This window comes from Strix aluco, chromosome 11, assembly GCF_031877795.1.
Source record: "Strix aluco isolate bStrAlu1 chromosome 11, bStrAlu1.hap1, whole genome shotgun sequence".
NCBI lineage: Eukaryota > Metazoa > Chordata > Aves > Strigiformes > Strigidae > Strix > Strix aluco.
Window position 1 is genome coordinate 19,810,687 of NC_133941.1, and position 15,355 is coordinate 19,826,041.

General features: G+C 44.4%; 1 protein-coding gene across 2 annotated transcripts in view; it reads left to right on the top strand.

Annotated features, from left to right (window-relative positions):
* Nucleotides 1-15,355, top strand: part of BSN (bassoon presynaptic cytomatrix protein) — a 95,056-nt gene that overhangs the window by 16,040 nt on the left and 63,661 nt on the right. The window contains exons 1-2 of one of the 2 annotated variants that reach the window (XM_074836518.1): nt 1,523-1,562; nt 7,290-7,689. In XM_074836518.1, coding sequence (XP_074692619.1) covers nt 7,390-7,689 — 300 coding nt within the window. In that variant the 5' untranslated portion in view covers nt 1,523-1,562; nt 7,290-7,389. Of the gene's footprint in view, nt 1-1,522; nt 1,563-7,289; nt 7,690-15,355 lie in introns of those variants that run through there. The other variant, XM_074836517.1, reaches the window with a different exon arrangement.

Below are 15,355 nucleotides of genomic sequence, written 5' to 3' on the forward strand. Positions count from 1 at the left end.
GGATTCTCTGGAGAGAAGTCTGGGGCTGCTGGGCTGGTGGGTGTAAGCAGCCCTTGCTCTGGTTTTATGTTGCAAAGCACCCTAAGGGAAATTGCTCTTAGCTCAACCAGGGCCAAGTTAGGTGCAAATTAAGTATTTATTTGCCACATAGCGAAATTAGAATAGAATAGAATAGAATAGAATAGAATAGAATAGAATAGAATAGAATAGAATAGAATAGAATAGAATAGTTCAGTTGGAAGGGACCTGAAACAATCATTTAGTCCGACTGCAATTGATAATGACTCACAAATTCAAAAAGGCAGCGCATGGGAATGAAAATAAGCAAGTAAATGTTTATTTAGAGCTTAAATCGGTCATAAACCCCTCTTTTGGTACGTAGGATTCAGCTAATAAGATGGCAGATGCTTCTCAACAGCCGTGCTTCATACAGCAGCTTGAGTGACATTGATGTGTTAGCCTGTTGCTGATTCTCAGCTGAACTAGACACGATGCTAAGAAGATGGAGGATAACTGGTTGTGGTGGACTGAGGCTTTTCCTAATCTTAACTTTGCAGTATACTGAGTCACGCACCTATAATGTGGATGTAAACTGGAAAACTTCTGGTTCTTGTTACCTTTTCCTGGATTGCATAGACCTTTGCATTTTAAATTAAGGGAAAAGCTGGCAAGAGTGCTAAGTGTGTTATCTTCTGCAAAACCAGGGGCCAGAGGAGGAAGGTGGCACGCCATGCATCGCAGTGCTGTTTGCCACGTGGCAGCATCGTGCTGGGACGCAGTTCCTCTGGGGAAGGTCGTTAGTCTGGTGCGTTACATGCAGGTGGCTTGTGCCATCGCCTGCCTGGCAGCCCCTCCTTGAACTCCAGCCTGAGTGGGGTTTAATGGGGAGGCAGAGAACTCGAGGATATCATGTTCCTTTGTATTTATGAGAACAGGTATGTGGATGAAGTTAGGGACCCAAAAGATTGCCCAGACTGGGTAAAAGCCTTGAGCAGGAGCTGAGGGATACTACCCAGCATCAGGAGACACACATTAGGGACATTTTGGTGACAGGGAAAATGCCCAACAGAAGCTGCATCCTATTTGACAGGGATAAAACAACCCTAGAGCACAAAGCTGCAGGAGAACAGGGTTTTTCCACTGCTCACAAAAGCAAGTCATTAAACACCGTGGCCTTTCACAAGAGTGCTTGTGTTGCTGTCTAATAAAATACTCCCTGACAGTTTCTAGTCACCATTTCATATTTTCTATTTTGTTTTCAGCTTTGTGACATTCGCTGCTTTTAAACCATCCAGTACACGCATTTCCAGCATGAACTTCTTCCTGCATGGACATAAATTTAATTAAGTCGGGAACACTTGGATTTAAGTAGGTGCTGATTTTTAATTCTGTAACTGCTTCTTTTTTTTGTCAGAGCAGTCTGATATGGATTCCCTGTGTTGCAGTCTGCTATAGATTCCCCGTGTTGGATGTAGCACCTTTAGAGCTACGAAGCTGCCACCAGTAAAACTCCCAAGCTCGGTGGATGTTTTCGCATGGCTAGTGTGAGATTTTCAGTGCATGTAGGTGAAACCGGAGGCCCTCCACATCAGACACTTCCTTTTCTGTTTATTTATTAAAAGGTTGCATGCCCTATTTTCTAGTCTGAATTGCTGATGCATGTACCAGCTAATATTTGGTATTATCCCACGCAGTTCCTATGCTGACCCATAAGCATTAGGAATTATGTTTTTCTAAGTCAAACCCAGTGCCATTTTGACCTAGAGTGCAACTGCCCTTTTGCTTAGCTATCTGTTTTTTTCTAAATAAGTTATATTCAGTGATTCTGAAAATCAGTCATGGGGATGTTCACATCGGGTTTCAGTCGAACCAACTAGGTCAAATCTCTGCTCGTAGCTGAGCAGCTCTAGTTCTTGTTCATTAACCCAACCTCCCTCTTTTGGGTGTGAACATCTACACATTTTCTCTCTTTTCATGCTTTATCTTGATTTGTTTGATTCTCATACCCTTGGTTTTACTGCAGGTAACCAGTCATTTGTTTTCCCTCTTTTTCTACTAATAGAAAAGACTTGCTTGTCCCCATTTTGCTTATTTTTGATATGGATGTGAAGCTAGGAGCTCACTTCCATGGACAAACCCAGCTCTTCTTTGGAAAGCCAGAGCAGGGCGTGCTCTTTGTAAAATGATGGTGATGGTGCCATTTGTTTTCATGTTCTTTTTATATACTATAATGCAGTAATTAGATCAGTTGCCCAGCGAGCAGGGACCCATTTCAGTTGGCACCAGACAGAGAAAGGGATGCAATCCATGTTTCCCAGTTGCATAAAAGGGCTGCAGCTCCTGAAGGATTTACTTGGACCAGAAATGCCAAGCCCCTGTGGATGTGAGCGCTGCTGGGGTTTGGCAGCAGCTGAGCAGATGGATGTGGCCAGTGTGTTTAAGGGGGGAACATGAAATTAGGAGAAAACCAATAAATTAGGAGAAAACCAATGCACATGCTCTCTCGTGAACTTTTCCACACACCATGCCTTGAACAAGACCAAGTTACCAGCCATGCATGTAGATTTTGTGTCCTATCATTATTCCTTGATTTTATAGCAAAGATATTAACCGTGTTGGCCTTTACCTTGCGATGGTTATTGCTCCCAAATTAGCATCTTGTGTGAAAAAGGACCCGTTGAGATCTGTTGGGATCCTGGCTCCAAGCTTGGGTCTTGTCTGTAAAATTTAGGGACACCAATGAACCTACTTGACTTAAACTAGATCAGTACCTTTCTACAGGCCCTGACTTTACCTAGGAATTCCCAAATAAGAAGGTGTACCAGTTTACTGGAACAGGATTGGAAACTGGTATTGCATCACTGTATTGCTTTCAGCTTTCCTAAAGCTCCTGACATCTTTTCACTGGCACTGCCATGCCATCAGAAGTTGGGTTTAGGACAAATAATTTTTTTTTCTGAAATTAAACATTAACCAGTCTAACATTTGTTTTGCCTATAAATAGGATTTTGTTTTTAAAGCCTTCCCAATTCTTGTTATTTTAATGAAAGACTGTCATTTTTACAGAAGGGAAAAAATCAGGCATAAAAAATTGGAAGTGCTTGTGACATCCTACACTGCTGAGCTCAATTTTGTGGCTTTGACCATTGGTCTTCATTATGCTGTTCATGTTTCTGATCATCTCAGTCAGCTTTTCCCTTCTAGTCCTTCTCCATCTCCGCCCAGCCTGCCAGGACGTAAGCACCAGCCCTGAATAGAAAGGCTGGTTTCATATCCGTGCCTGTTCCCGAGTGGAACAAGGGAAGTTCTGTGCCTTTTTAATCTTGAGAAGTATCTGACAGAGAAGCAGACCTGGGTACAGATTAATCTCTCAGGGTGATTTTTAGCTCTGGGCTACATGGCAAGCAACCTTGCAGTTTAGCCTCCTCTCTTGCATGAAGCTGAGGGTTAGTTTTTGTGGGTGTTTTGCAATGCCTCGCATCGGGAGACGGGCAGATGCTTCTTTCACTGTGTAGGCAAGGTAAGAGAGGTGGCAGGGATACACCGCAGGACTGGGAGTGAAACCCAGGCTTCCAATGTTGTGGACATGCAACTACCCCACCTATTTCTTGATGGTGAAATGCTGTATTCCTCCCTGCAGAAAGCAGAGGCTGGTGCTGTGAGCTGATGTGGCTGGTTCGATGCCCTGTGTTCAAAGGACAGTCAGAGCCGAGCTCCAGCAAGCTTGGAGAAGGTTGGGGAAGAGGTGGAGGAGCAGAGGACTGATGGTGGGCGTTGCTTAGGCTGGCTGGGCTGCACCAGGGCAGGAGGCTGGTTGTGGCTCGGTTTGATGCCATGTCGGCTTTATGTGGAAAATGGAGGAAGTCTTAGAAAGCAAGAAGAAAGCCATCATTTTTCAATTTAAAAATAAAAGAAGAGGAAGAAAATGGCATCTTCCCAGCTGCCCAATGTGCTGGTGATTGTGGGCAGATTAATAGAGCTGCCTGCCTGACCTTCTGTTGATAAAGCATTAATAGGCAGAATATAATAAATGGAAACCTTGACAGTGTAATAGTTAATAAGCTTAGTCAAACACACTTGATAGTCTTTACTTGGACAAAATTATAACTCTGTTGGTAACTGTGAGAGCGCTACTGAATTTGGACCCTGCAGAGATGTTTGAGCATCACCCAATATTTCTAATTCAACAATTAGGGTGGTACAAAATCAATACAGCCCCCATCAAACGGGTGAAATCCTGCCTTATCAAGACAGCTCAATCTAATTGTTAATGAGCGATCTAATGGCATTGGGGGAAATTTCTTTGGAACTGGTTAGCAGCCTGATCCTAGTTAATATTTTTATCAGTGATAAAGAGGGCTGCATGGAAAAAAGTAGATGAGCAACAGTTTGGACTTGTGTAACAACAACAAAAGGGTTCGTAGATGGGTACAAGACATACAAACTTTGGAGCATCCCAGAAAAAGAAGCCACGAGCATGGGCCTCCACCTGACTCAGTATGACTGTTCTCATGTTCTTTCCTGGGGCATCTCTCCTGTATTTAGTTACTGTATTTGAGAGACCAGATGATTCCTTCTGGTCTTAAAATTTCATGGACGTGTTCAACTGATGCAAGTGAGAGACAGTCCAGACTGTGTTATGAGATGGCTGGGGCATCTTGGATAATTATAAAATAAATAAATATAGTGATAAGTGCAGAGTGAAACCACAGCTGGGAGCAGGATGGACATGGTGCATGGCATTTCTTTGCACATGGAAAGGTGGAGGGAGCTCTGTCCTTGGCTGGGGGAGCATCTCTGAAGCAGCACTGTCCCGCTGAGCAGCAAGTGCCCAACTGCCCTCCTCTCTCTTCTGCATCAGGAATGATGTTCAAGGCAAAATAACAGCACCTTGTGTATTTTTTCTCATGGGTTTTTGCTTTTTTCAAGAGAGCCACAGACTCTGTTTTGGGTAGGAAATGTAGTGAACTTGTCAGTGCCTTGTGTGACGGCTCCTCTTGATGGAGCACACCTTCAGAGGTACGGCACTCTTCACGTTGATTTGCTGCAAAAAATACACTAAGCAAAAAATTCAGTCTTTGTTTAAAGAAAGGTACTTGAAGTAAGTAAGCCAGACTGCTAGTACTACTAATACCAGCTGCAAAAATAGGTGGTAACTACTAATATACTCCTCAACACTTATGCTGTGTGTAGCTGCTGTAAATTTTTTCCATTTCTCAGCTGAGCTGGGAAGTGAAACTGTAGTTGAGTGGTATTTCTGTGGTCAGAGCCAATTTGGAGTCAGAATTCCCACTTGGTGGCAAATGTTTTTTTCATATCAAATGGGGAAAAAAAATTTGAACTTTGAAATTTGCAGTGGAATAATCATTCTCTTGTTCCAAACAACAGTTACACATTAATCTTTTCAAATAATATTGTTTCAATGTTGTTTAATACACAATTAGGATAGTATGTCTTCTAATACATAAATGCTGGTTTTATAAGGATTAAATTTAAGGAGAGAAAGTGCATTTTGCTTTCCGACAGTACTTTCTGCTGGTGTCAGGGACTGACCTCTCCCATCTCCACCAGGTACAGATGCCACATGTTTTATGGGGCAGCAGCTTTGCAGCCCTCCGCATCAGGAGGCAAATCCTATTTCTGAACTCAAAGGCATCAGTGTTTGTGATGGAGGAGCAAGGTGTGCAAATGACACATTGCAGGTGGTGTGCTGCACAGCGAGGTGCGGTTTGCTCTTTAGGCTGGAGCAGATCAGTTACTCCTTATTGCTTTGCTTTATTATTATGGTGCAATTCCTCCTTCAGAGAAGTGGGTTTCAATCTGTAGCTGAAAAATATTCCCAAAGTGCTATTTTAATATTTATTTTCATCTGACTTCCTATTACTGTGGCAACATGCACTTTAAATTTCATTAGTTTTATGCATTTAAGTTTCCTTTTTAAACCTTTATAAGGTCAGACCCTGCTTGGGTAAATCAACAATTTATTAAATTTGAGTTTCTGAGTAATATTTTTTTCTTAAACAGCTGTAGATCACAAGTACTGAGGGCATTAGGGCTTCTGCTTTTTTGAGAATATTTGCGGGCATTACTGATCACCACGTGCACCAAATTATTCTGTAATTACAGAAACATCTTCCATTGCAGATTCATTCTCATGCACTCGTGGTCTGTCAGCAGCACACTGCAGGGTACCTGCACTGAAATAACATGGGAGGCAGGCTGTGCAGGATCTTGTGCCATGCTCTCCAACACAAGGACTCAAAGCTCTTTCAGCTGAGGCTGCCCAGAGCTGCTTGGGGCCACTGTATCCTCTCCCTGAGCTCTGGGGTGGCAGGTAGCACACACTGCAGAGTATCCTACACAGACTGTGGGATTGCTGCCTGACCACCAGCAGGTGCGATGCCAGCCTCAGGATTGCTCCTTCTGGGTAGTTGGGGTTTCACAGGGAGGTTTCATAGCCCTGTCCTGGCAACTTGATGCATCCCATCTGGGTTTCTGCCCAGCAAAGACTCACACCACCCAGAAGAGGGTTCAGCTGGGGGAAAGCTAGGCCACACAAACCCCAGTTCCCCACACCTCTCGCTTTAGTAATGATTACTAAAGCAGAGCTGATGCCCTCTTTCTTAATTTCCCACTGCTGTAGCCCCTGGGAAACAAGCCCTCAGTTGCTTTCACCTGTGACTTGCACAGAGGCAGATTGACAGCTGAGAATGTATAAGTAGTTCTCCTTCCTCCTTTGGGCTTCTAGAGGGGTTTTCCTTCAATAAATAGGGCTCCTTGCAGTTTTTTTGTTTCACAGCAACTCATAAAAGTAGGTTGTGAGAAGATAGTTTAGCACGCGTTGGCCGGCTCCCTGCAAAAGAGGCCCCACAGTCTGCAAACCAGAGTTGCTGCTGCCTCTTTGAGCACCAGTTTGTGCTGGAGAAGTGCTAATGGGGAGCTAGTCCTTGGCTGGCAGGAGGCTGAGCTGCCCCAAACTTCTCATTTACATTTTATGTGCAACTTTCTGACTAAAGTTCAACTTGGAATACACTGAATAATTCAGTTATGTCTCTGCTGCTGGGTTATATAAGAGAAAGCTGAAATTACGCCTCATTTCATAAGGTAAAGTGTATCCTTCTGCTGATCTGAACAATTTCCCCAGTTCGCAGTGTGGTTTTGCTGTGCCTCCTTGGCTGAGCTGGGGCTTTGGGGGTGGAGAGGGTGCTTTAGGTATTTTCTACATTGACTGGTTTCTTTTGAATGTCCTAAACCTGGGCTTATTATGTGTATTTTTAATGGTGTTTCAGCACGCTGAGGAGACCGGAGCAGCTGGATCAGGCCACGGGCCAGCGGTCAGCATCCCCCTCCCTCGCACAGACTGCACCCAGCTCCCAGAGCCCACGGGAGATGAGGGGCCGGGGTCAGCCCGGACCACCGGCGGAGGGACCGCGGAGGATGTTGCAGGTGGACGCCAGGAGCCAGAGCTCGGGGAGGTCTCCCTCGGTGTCGCCGGACCGGGGCAGCACCCCTACCTCTCCCTACTCACTCCCGCAGATCGCCCCCCTCCCCAGCAGCACCCTCTGCCCCATATGCAAGACCACAGAGCTCACCTCCTCCCCCGGCCAGCCGAACTTCAATGCCTGCACCCAGTGTCACAGCAAAGTCTGCAACCAGTGTGGCTTCAACCCCAACCCGCACCTCACCCAGGTAACACCTCCTCTTCCTCGGGCAGCCTTGCTGGCTGGTTCGGGTGGGTGGTGGGGTGGACACTGCCAAGGTTTGCAAGGAGATGTTCTTATTTTCTCCAAGCACAGAAGTTGCATCTTTGCTTTTGACAGCTGTAAAGCATTGGCCAAGAGCAAGGGCTCTGCTGGCTTCTCAGGGAATAACTGCAACAACATGAGTTTTAACGAGATGAGAGAGGGGAATTAGTTAAAGCGAAATGGCAGACCACTAGAGAGGTTCAGTTTCTGTTGCTGAGACCTCAGAGCGCTTGGCTGAGGTGAGGCCTACGTACACAAAATTGTCCTGAAGTCAAAGGACTCAACAGCAGGAGGGAAGCAGAGGGGCTGGTGGCAACCCCAAGGTGCTGAGCATCTTAGATCCTGACTCATCCCAGGTGATGATGTTTTGGTGGCAGATGAGTTTCAGACAGCATCATGCCTGGCGGCAGGAGAGAAGTGCGAAGAGTCGTGCACAAGATGATGCCTCTCTGGGGGAGTGTTTTGTGGGATGTGTGAAATGGATGCACAGGGTTCCCGGAGGTGGATCTGGCAGCGGCGACAAGTGGGGGGTGCTGGGGCTGGCTCAGGCTTGGGGCTCCCCGTGCCAATCTGTCAGGTCAGATACCTCCACGCAGGGTGGGAGGCGACGTGAATGCTTTTTGCAGCTGTTAAGAGCCAAACCACGGGGATCCCTACTCTCGGGCTTAATAACAGAAACTTTAAGTCACGATTTGGAAAGCCACTGTGCCACTCCGTTATGTGAGGTAACAGGATTGAGGCACTGAAGTCCCCTGAATACCCACATTTTATTGCCAGTAGCTGTTTCTGGTAAGCACGCAATGCTTGCTCTTGACACCAGACATAGCGGTTTCTAAACACCCTTGTTTGAGAGAGACTGCTGCCTTCCAGTCCCTTTTCCTGGCAGAGGGAGGGTTGGGATAGCTGATACCCCTGGTATAGTGAGATGTAATTAGCTGGGTACTGCTTTTGTGCCTGTGTAAAGAGGTATTTACCCCTGTGAAGATCAGTATAAGGTGTCAGATCTTAATGAAGGGTCCTACGGTGGAAATTCAGGCTCCTGCAAGGAAATGCCACGGGTCACTTCTCTGTTTCACTTTTATATAGATTTGCCAAACATTTATTTTGTTGTCCAAGCATTGCATTGAAAGTTGACTACTTTGAACAGTATGAGCTAACCAGCAAATAAACAAACAAAAACGCACCAATTGCTCAGTTTTTGGTCAGCCTGGACCTTGTATCCTCTGCTTTGTCCCAAGAGCTTTCCTGCAGTGGGCTTCACACCGAGTCTTTCTTGCAGATACCCACATTAAAATGTGCGTGTGCACAGTTTGTTTAGCATCTCTAGGCCTCTATGCCCTCTGAAATGTGATTGACTGTGGAGCATTTTTAAACATCAAATCAAAAAAATTGGACCTGGGATGAAAAAAGATGCATTTTTTTATTTGTTTGTTCTGAGTTTAATATGCATTTCAACAGCAAGCAACCTTAGGACTTGTAAGTAGGTCGCTGAGGGAGCTGGGGAATGAAAAGTGTTGTCCAAGAGAAGTGTTTGCAGCTTGTGTGTTGGCAGCCTGTGTGACAGGCTGGCTGGGGGAGCAGTGGTGGTTACTGCCTTGTTGAAGTGTGACTCGCTTTCCTCAGCATAATTACTTGTGCTGCTATTCCAGTGTCACATAGCAAGGTATCTGAAGCAGTCTGGTGGCATTAAAAAGGGTTAACAGGAGGCAGCTCACAGGTTGCTGTCTTTCTTGATAGTAGGAGCCTGGTTGGAAAGGACAGACCTCCAGAGGTCAGCTAGTCCAACCTCTGCTCAAAGCAGAGATCAGGCGAGGGAGCGTCGGGCTTTATCCAGTTGGGCTTCAGAAACTCCCAGGGATGGATGCGCTGGTCCCACCTGCTCCACTGCTTGAATGTCCTCCCAGGGTAAAACACCCATTGAGTCTGGTCCCTCAAACCCAGCAGATGCTGCAGGGTGGCTGCACAGTATTGCTAATGAGGTGATTTGTGGGGTTGCATTTTCCATCTGCATTTCCTTATGAATATATTTTCATGTGAATAGTTGATGTTTCTACTTTGTGCTTCAGTAGATACAGATTTGAACTTCTCTTCCTGCTTTCAAGGCTCTTTAGCAAGATTAAATTGTCAAAAATATCACATTTTCTAAGAAAAACCAAGCCCAAGAAAACCAAAATTATGTTTTATTTGGTACATCCTGTCCTGCACAATCTGTGGGACTGCCAGAAACCGCAGGTGTGGCGAGGTGGGAACTCAGTACTTGTTTGGCATGATGATTTCTGTAACAGTTTTGAGAGCCCAGTTTTGAAAATAAAGTGTTTATATAAGCTTGATGTGTCTTTTATATATATATATATGCATACTATAAAATAGCTTTTATATATATAAACCTATATATATAAATAAAATAACAACAGACAGTGTATGAGCTGTAGTCCGTCACGCTCCATCCTACTACTTACAAATACCAAGAGCAGAATTCTCAGAGGAGGGTTAACTGTACCTCCTAGCAAAACACTATAACTTGATAATGAGGTGATACCTTCTGCTCAGGAGCATGTAATATTGGAATATTTTTGAATATTTTTTAAAATTTTTTTGAAGTATTTAAAATACTATTTTTCTTTGAAATATTTTTTAAAATATTATTTTTCCTTTGAAATATTAATGTTCTTTGTCTTTTTTAGTTTATTCCTTTTCATGTGGATTGATGGTCATTTTATCTTAAAAGCAAGTAATGAGTTTCCATCATGATGAAGCGGTTGGCCTCTGTAGCATCTTGAGTTGATTGCTGTCTGAGAAAAAAAAAATAAATACTTTTTTTGGGTTTTTTATTCGCTGTCCTTTTATTCCTTTGAGCACCAGCTCATTCTTGTTTCACAAGACTGGGCAAACAGAAGTTCCTGTCTGCTGCCGGTGTCACTCAATATTTTACATGTAGATAATCGTATTCTTCCCTCTGTTCATCTCCGTGCTCTGAAATAACTGCTGTCATCGTTTTCAATTTGGTCGCGTGCTGGCGTGCCAGCTTTCTCGTTCATTCACTTATTCCTGAAGGTCAGTGCTCTTGCCATAGACAGTTATTTTAAGCAAAGGGAAATGTGAAGCAGGGAGCTATGATGGCACCATTAAAACCTAGAAGTTATGAAATAGCATGGTAAAATGTAACAGTTTGCTTATGCTCCTGTGTAGGAAATAGGTTTTTGAATGGAGATGTGTTATTTTTAAAAGCAATATTGCAGACCTAACATTCTAGTAGTATTTTTAATTTCTCATTAAAACTTTTTTTTTAGTTTTCCTCTGCGTTGTCTTTGAGGAGTTTTTTGGACAGCTTGTTCTTCAGGACCGTACTAGCAATTCTGTCATCTCCTCCGGGGGGGAATAGCTTGGTTTCAAGCCAGTACAATAGGTTTAGAAAATCCTCTTTTTAATATGTCTTTCACTTTGTAATGCTGCTCCTGTGGCTTTCGCCTGACTGATCCTGCAGCATGTTCATCTGATTGGATTTGCTCTGTTTGGTATCATAAGGAGTAACCTGCAGGCATCCTTTCTGTTTCTTTGGGGTTTTGAAGTGCCACTGCACATTGCTAATTTGATAAATTAATTTCTTCTTCAGTGTTCTCTTAAAATCTGTTGGGTTTCTTTTAATTCATTTTCTCCCCATCCTAAGTGCTAAACCAAAAAAATGTAGAACTCGGTTTTGATTTTAATCAAGAGCAGCGACACAGCATTAAAATATGTGTTTTGGTTAGTGCTGAAATGAAAACTCAAAATGTCTGGCTGGCTAATAGGTTTGCTTGGAACCATTTGGGATTATAGAAAATCTTTGTGTTCTTCCTTACGTCTCTATTGTGCTTTTTTCAATTTGAAATTGTGTTCATCAGATGCAGTTTCATAAGTATTCAGATACATGCAATAGATAAATTTTTTTTGCCACCCTGAATAAAGGGAACATATTTATACATGTATGTTCTTCAGCAAATTACTTTCTTTTTGAAGTCCCTGCTTTTGTCCCTAAGCCATTTTGAATGTATCTGCTGCATTTGTGACTGTATGAAGGGGTGATACTTGTTAAACTTCAGTTCTGGCCCAAGTTTTTAGCTCTACTTAGGGAGATTGAAGAGATTCTTTGTACTTTTTACAGTATGAATATAATGTAATATAAAATGTTCGATAATAAATCTGTTCCCTACGTGCTCTGTGCCATGTAAGATCATCACCAACCTTTGGACCTTCAGCAAGTGGAACACAAAAAGTCTCAGGGAGGATTAAAAACTTGCTGGTTGATTTCCCAACAGTGGTCAGGGTCATTTGTCAGGAGAGGAAACCCTCACAGCAGCTCTTGAGTTATCTGTAGTGGGAGGAGATATCCACAAAACTCATTTAAAGTTTTTAGGTAAATGTTTGAATTGTAATAATGGAAAACAGACCATCAGCTGAGGAGATGAGAATGAGATAGTTTAAGTATGAACGTGCAGTGTGGGGCTGCATTTATCCTATCATAATGTAACAGTAGATGGTTTTCTGCTCAATAATGTAAGAAAATTTGGGTAAAGTGGAGCAAAGAAGGAGTTGGGGGAAGGAGAGGGATGACAAAGTGCCCAACAGAGCATCTCTGGTAGTAGGAGTGAGGCTTGTCAGTGCTGGAGGGATGGCCTTAGTCCAAAGCCTTCTCCAGCCCAGCCTCACCAGCAGGAGCTGTGCCTGCCTGCAGCATCACCTTGTTCAATTAGCAAATTTAGCAAATTAAAAAAAAAAAAAAAAAAGACTGAATGTCACAGAAATTGTGAAGGTGTTCATATGCTGCTTTTCCTAAAAGACCATTTCTCATTTGGTTGATTGTCTTAATTTTATACCTTGCAACATGTTAGTGTCCAATTTTCAGTAAAACCTGCCATTTTTGTGAGTTAAGAGCCCAGTCTGAAGTATTTACACTTCAGGAGGTTTTGGCTTGACTCATGACCACTGGTTCAGCGGCCCCACAGGCAAAGGGCTGTGCTCAGGGGTGCCAGGGAGGCTATTAATTCTACATTAAAATGCTGGCCATTATTAATAGCAGTAAATCCCCAATCTCTTCCTCTCATCCATCTCATCTCCTGCCTGTCATTCATTGAACATCCAAACACTTACAGGTCTCTGATGCCTGCTGTGTAAGCGTGGGCAAAATCCCTGTTGGCGTCAGTGGTTTTACCCTGAGGTCTAATAGATGCTGAAACAATTTGGTGGGGAGTAGCTGGGCGCAGGTCCCTTGCAGTCTGGATAGGCCTGAAGTCGTTGGAGCACGACTAATTTATGTTTCTCTAATTTATGTGGCTTGAAACCATGTTTTACAACATGTTGTGCTCTGACACACTCCCCTGTTGTTCCTGGGTGTTAATGTGGTGGTTTCTGGGACTCTTGGCTGTGTCCAGCGAGCTCAGAGGGCACCAAGGGGTGAGCCCTGGAGGGCTGGATACAAAGGGTATCTACTTGCCAATAGATAATTAAACATGATTTTTAGGAGAGTTTTAATCTCCCCTGTCTCTCTCTGCCTTTTCAAACAACCAAAGTGGTCCTTCTCCTTCTTGGCTCTTCACTGAGAAGCTGCAGGGCGATGCCAGTGTGGCGTCTCCCAAATTTCCAAGCTTTCTCTGGGTGCAGGAGCTCTGTGTTTGATTTAGCTCTTTGCAATGGGAGGGTTGGCAGAGGAGGAGCTGTGAGACTACATTTACGCAGTCTCTTCTCTTACTGAACGGCAAAGCCAACAAGGTTTTCTCCTGCCCTTGGGACCTCGCTGGCTATTCATTTTCCCGACTGTGAAGCAGCCTCCAGCCTCAGCTGTTGGCATGCGTGCAGCACCACATCTTGAAGGTGTGCTGTGCTCGTGCAGAAATGTGATGCTGTATTCAGAGATTCTAGTTCTTCTGCCCCTTAAAGAATAGGTGCTGGGTCTGAAAAATGCTGGATCTCAAAAAGCAGATTCTACAGTGGGATAATATTTAACAATAAGTGTTTGTCTGATCTGGCATCCCTTGGGGGATTTCACCCCCAGGTGTTGCGCTGATCATGGCTGTGGTAGAGGAGTGAGTAGCTGGGGAGGTAAGGCCGTAGGGCTGGCTGTGTAAGCAGTGGTGCTCCCTTCTGTGCACCCTTCAGCAAGTTCAGGAGTATTTTTTTTTTTCCTCCTGTGATCAGGTCAAAACCCAGGATTTGTGTGCTGCTGTGGTGTTAGACAGCTCTTTGTGTCTGTATATGGCAATGTTGCACCCCATATCCATCAAGATTGCCGAGTTGCTGAGTCAAGTTGCCCATTTCAGGATGATTTCTCTTTCGAGATCATCCTTCTTCATGATATAGCTGTAAAAATAAATCTGTCGTTAGCGTTATGTTGCAGATTCGGGAGAAATTTTCCATTGGATCAGGCTGCACAATAGGAGAGAAATGTGAGTTTTATTCCAATTTGTTGTTTGTTTTTAGCAGAGCTTCAGCCAGCAGTGACCTGTATGCGCAGCGTGCGATGCTGTTTGTAGGAGCTGGGGCTCATCATGGCTGCTGCCTTCTCGTAAGGATCAATGTTTTGGGCTGTGTTTGTCCTGAGAAGCACCCGCCCAGGCAGGGATGCTTGGCCTGGTCTGCAGCTGCTGGAGATGCTGGGTTAGCATCTCCACCGTGGGCTGGCTGGGACCAGCGCTTGGTGGGGATGTGCCCCCTTGGAGAAGCCCTATAGCTCTCTTCAAGAGCACCTCATGAGCTAGACACTAAAAACAGGCTCTTTGTGATTGCAGTGAATATTCTGTATTTTTTTATGGTGAGAAAAATATTGATAGGAACCTTGAATTTATCACCCTGGACCAACAGGTTGTGTGTGTGTGTATATCCCACATTTTAGTGCTTCCTCACCATTGCACTTCACCTCTTAACCCCCTTACCCCTACACCAAGTATCCCAGCCTTCTTTTTATCCTGTACCTGCTGTGGTGCAGTGGAGGGTGCTTCTGTTATCTCTTGGTTGGGCTTTATTTATTTCTGCTCTATTGTTTTTTAATGGGGTGATTACCACTGAATAAGGCAACTAATACCAAGCTGGAGAGTAGCATACTTGTACTTGCTGAGGCTTTCTACATATAAATGACTCGTTTGCCTTTTTGGCCCCTGCTGCAGCCCGAGCAGGGGCTTCTCACAGCCGCCTGCAGTGACGTGTGACTTGTCTGTTCGACAGATCGCAATTTAAGTTAGAGCCAACAACAAAAAAAAAAAAGCTCATGAGTAATTCTGGCTGTTCCTCCCAGTGTGCTGCCTTTCGCTGCGCTTTGCGTAGATGATTCAAATAATGCAAAATTCACTTGCGGAAAATGTCAAAAAATATCTTGGCTGAACGGTTCCCGGTGACTAATGGGGCTGGTGTTGCTCACGGTGGCTCCCCTCTGCCGATGACTGGCTCTGATGAGCCACGGCAGCAGGGACCCGACTGTGGGGACACATAAGGGTCTGTGGTGACGTGTTAAATTGTTCAGAGGGGACAGGAGAGTGTGGCTTCCCACGCACCGGAGCAATGCTGCGGTGGAGAGGGGTAATAAAAACAACTGCAGGTAAAGATGAATACTCCTGAGATGGGAAGTGGCCTGCTTTCTTCTT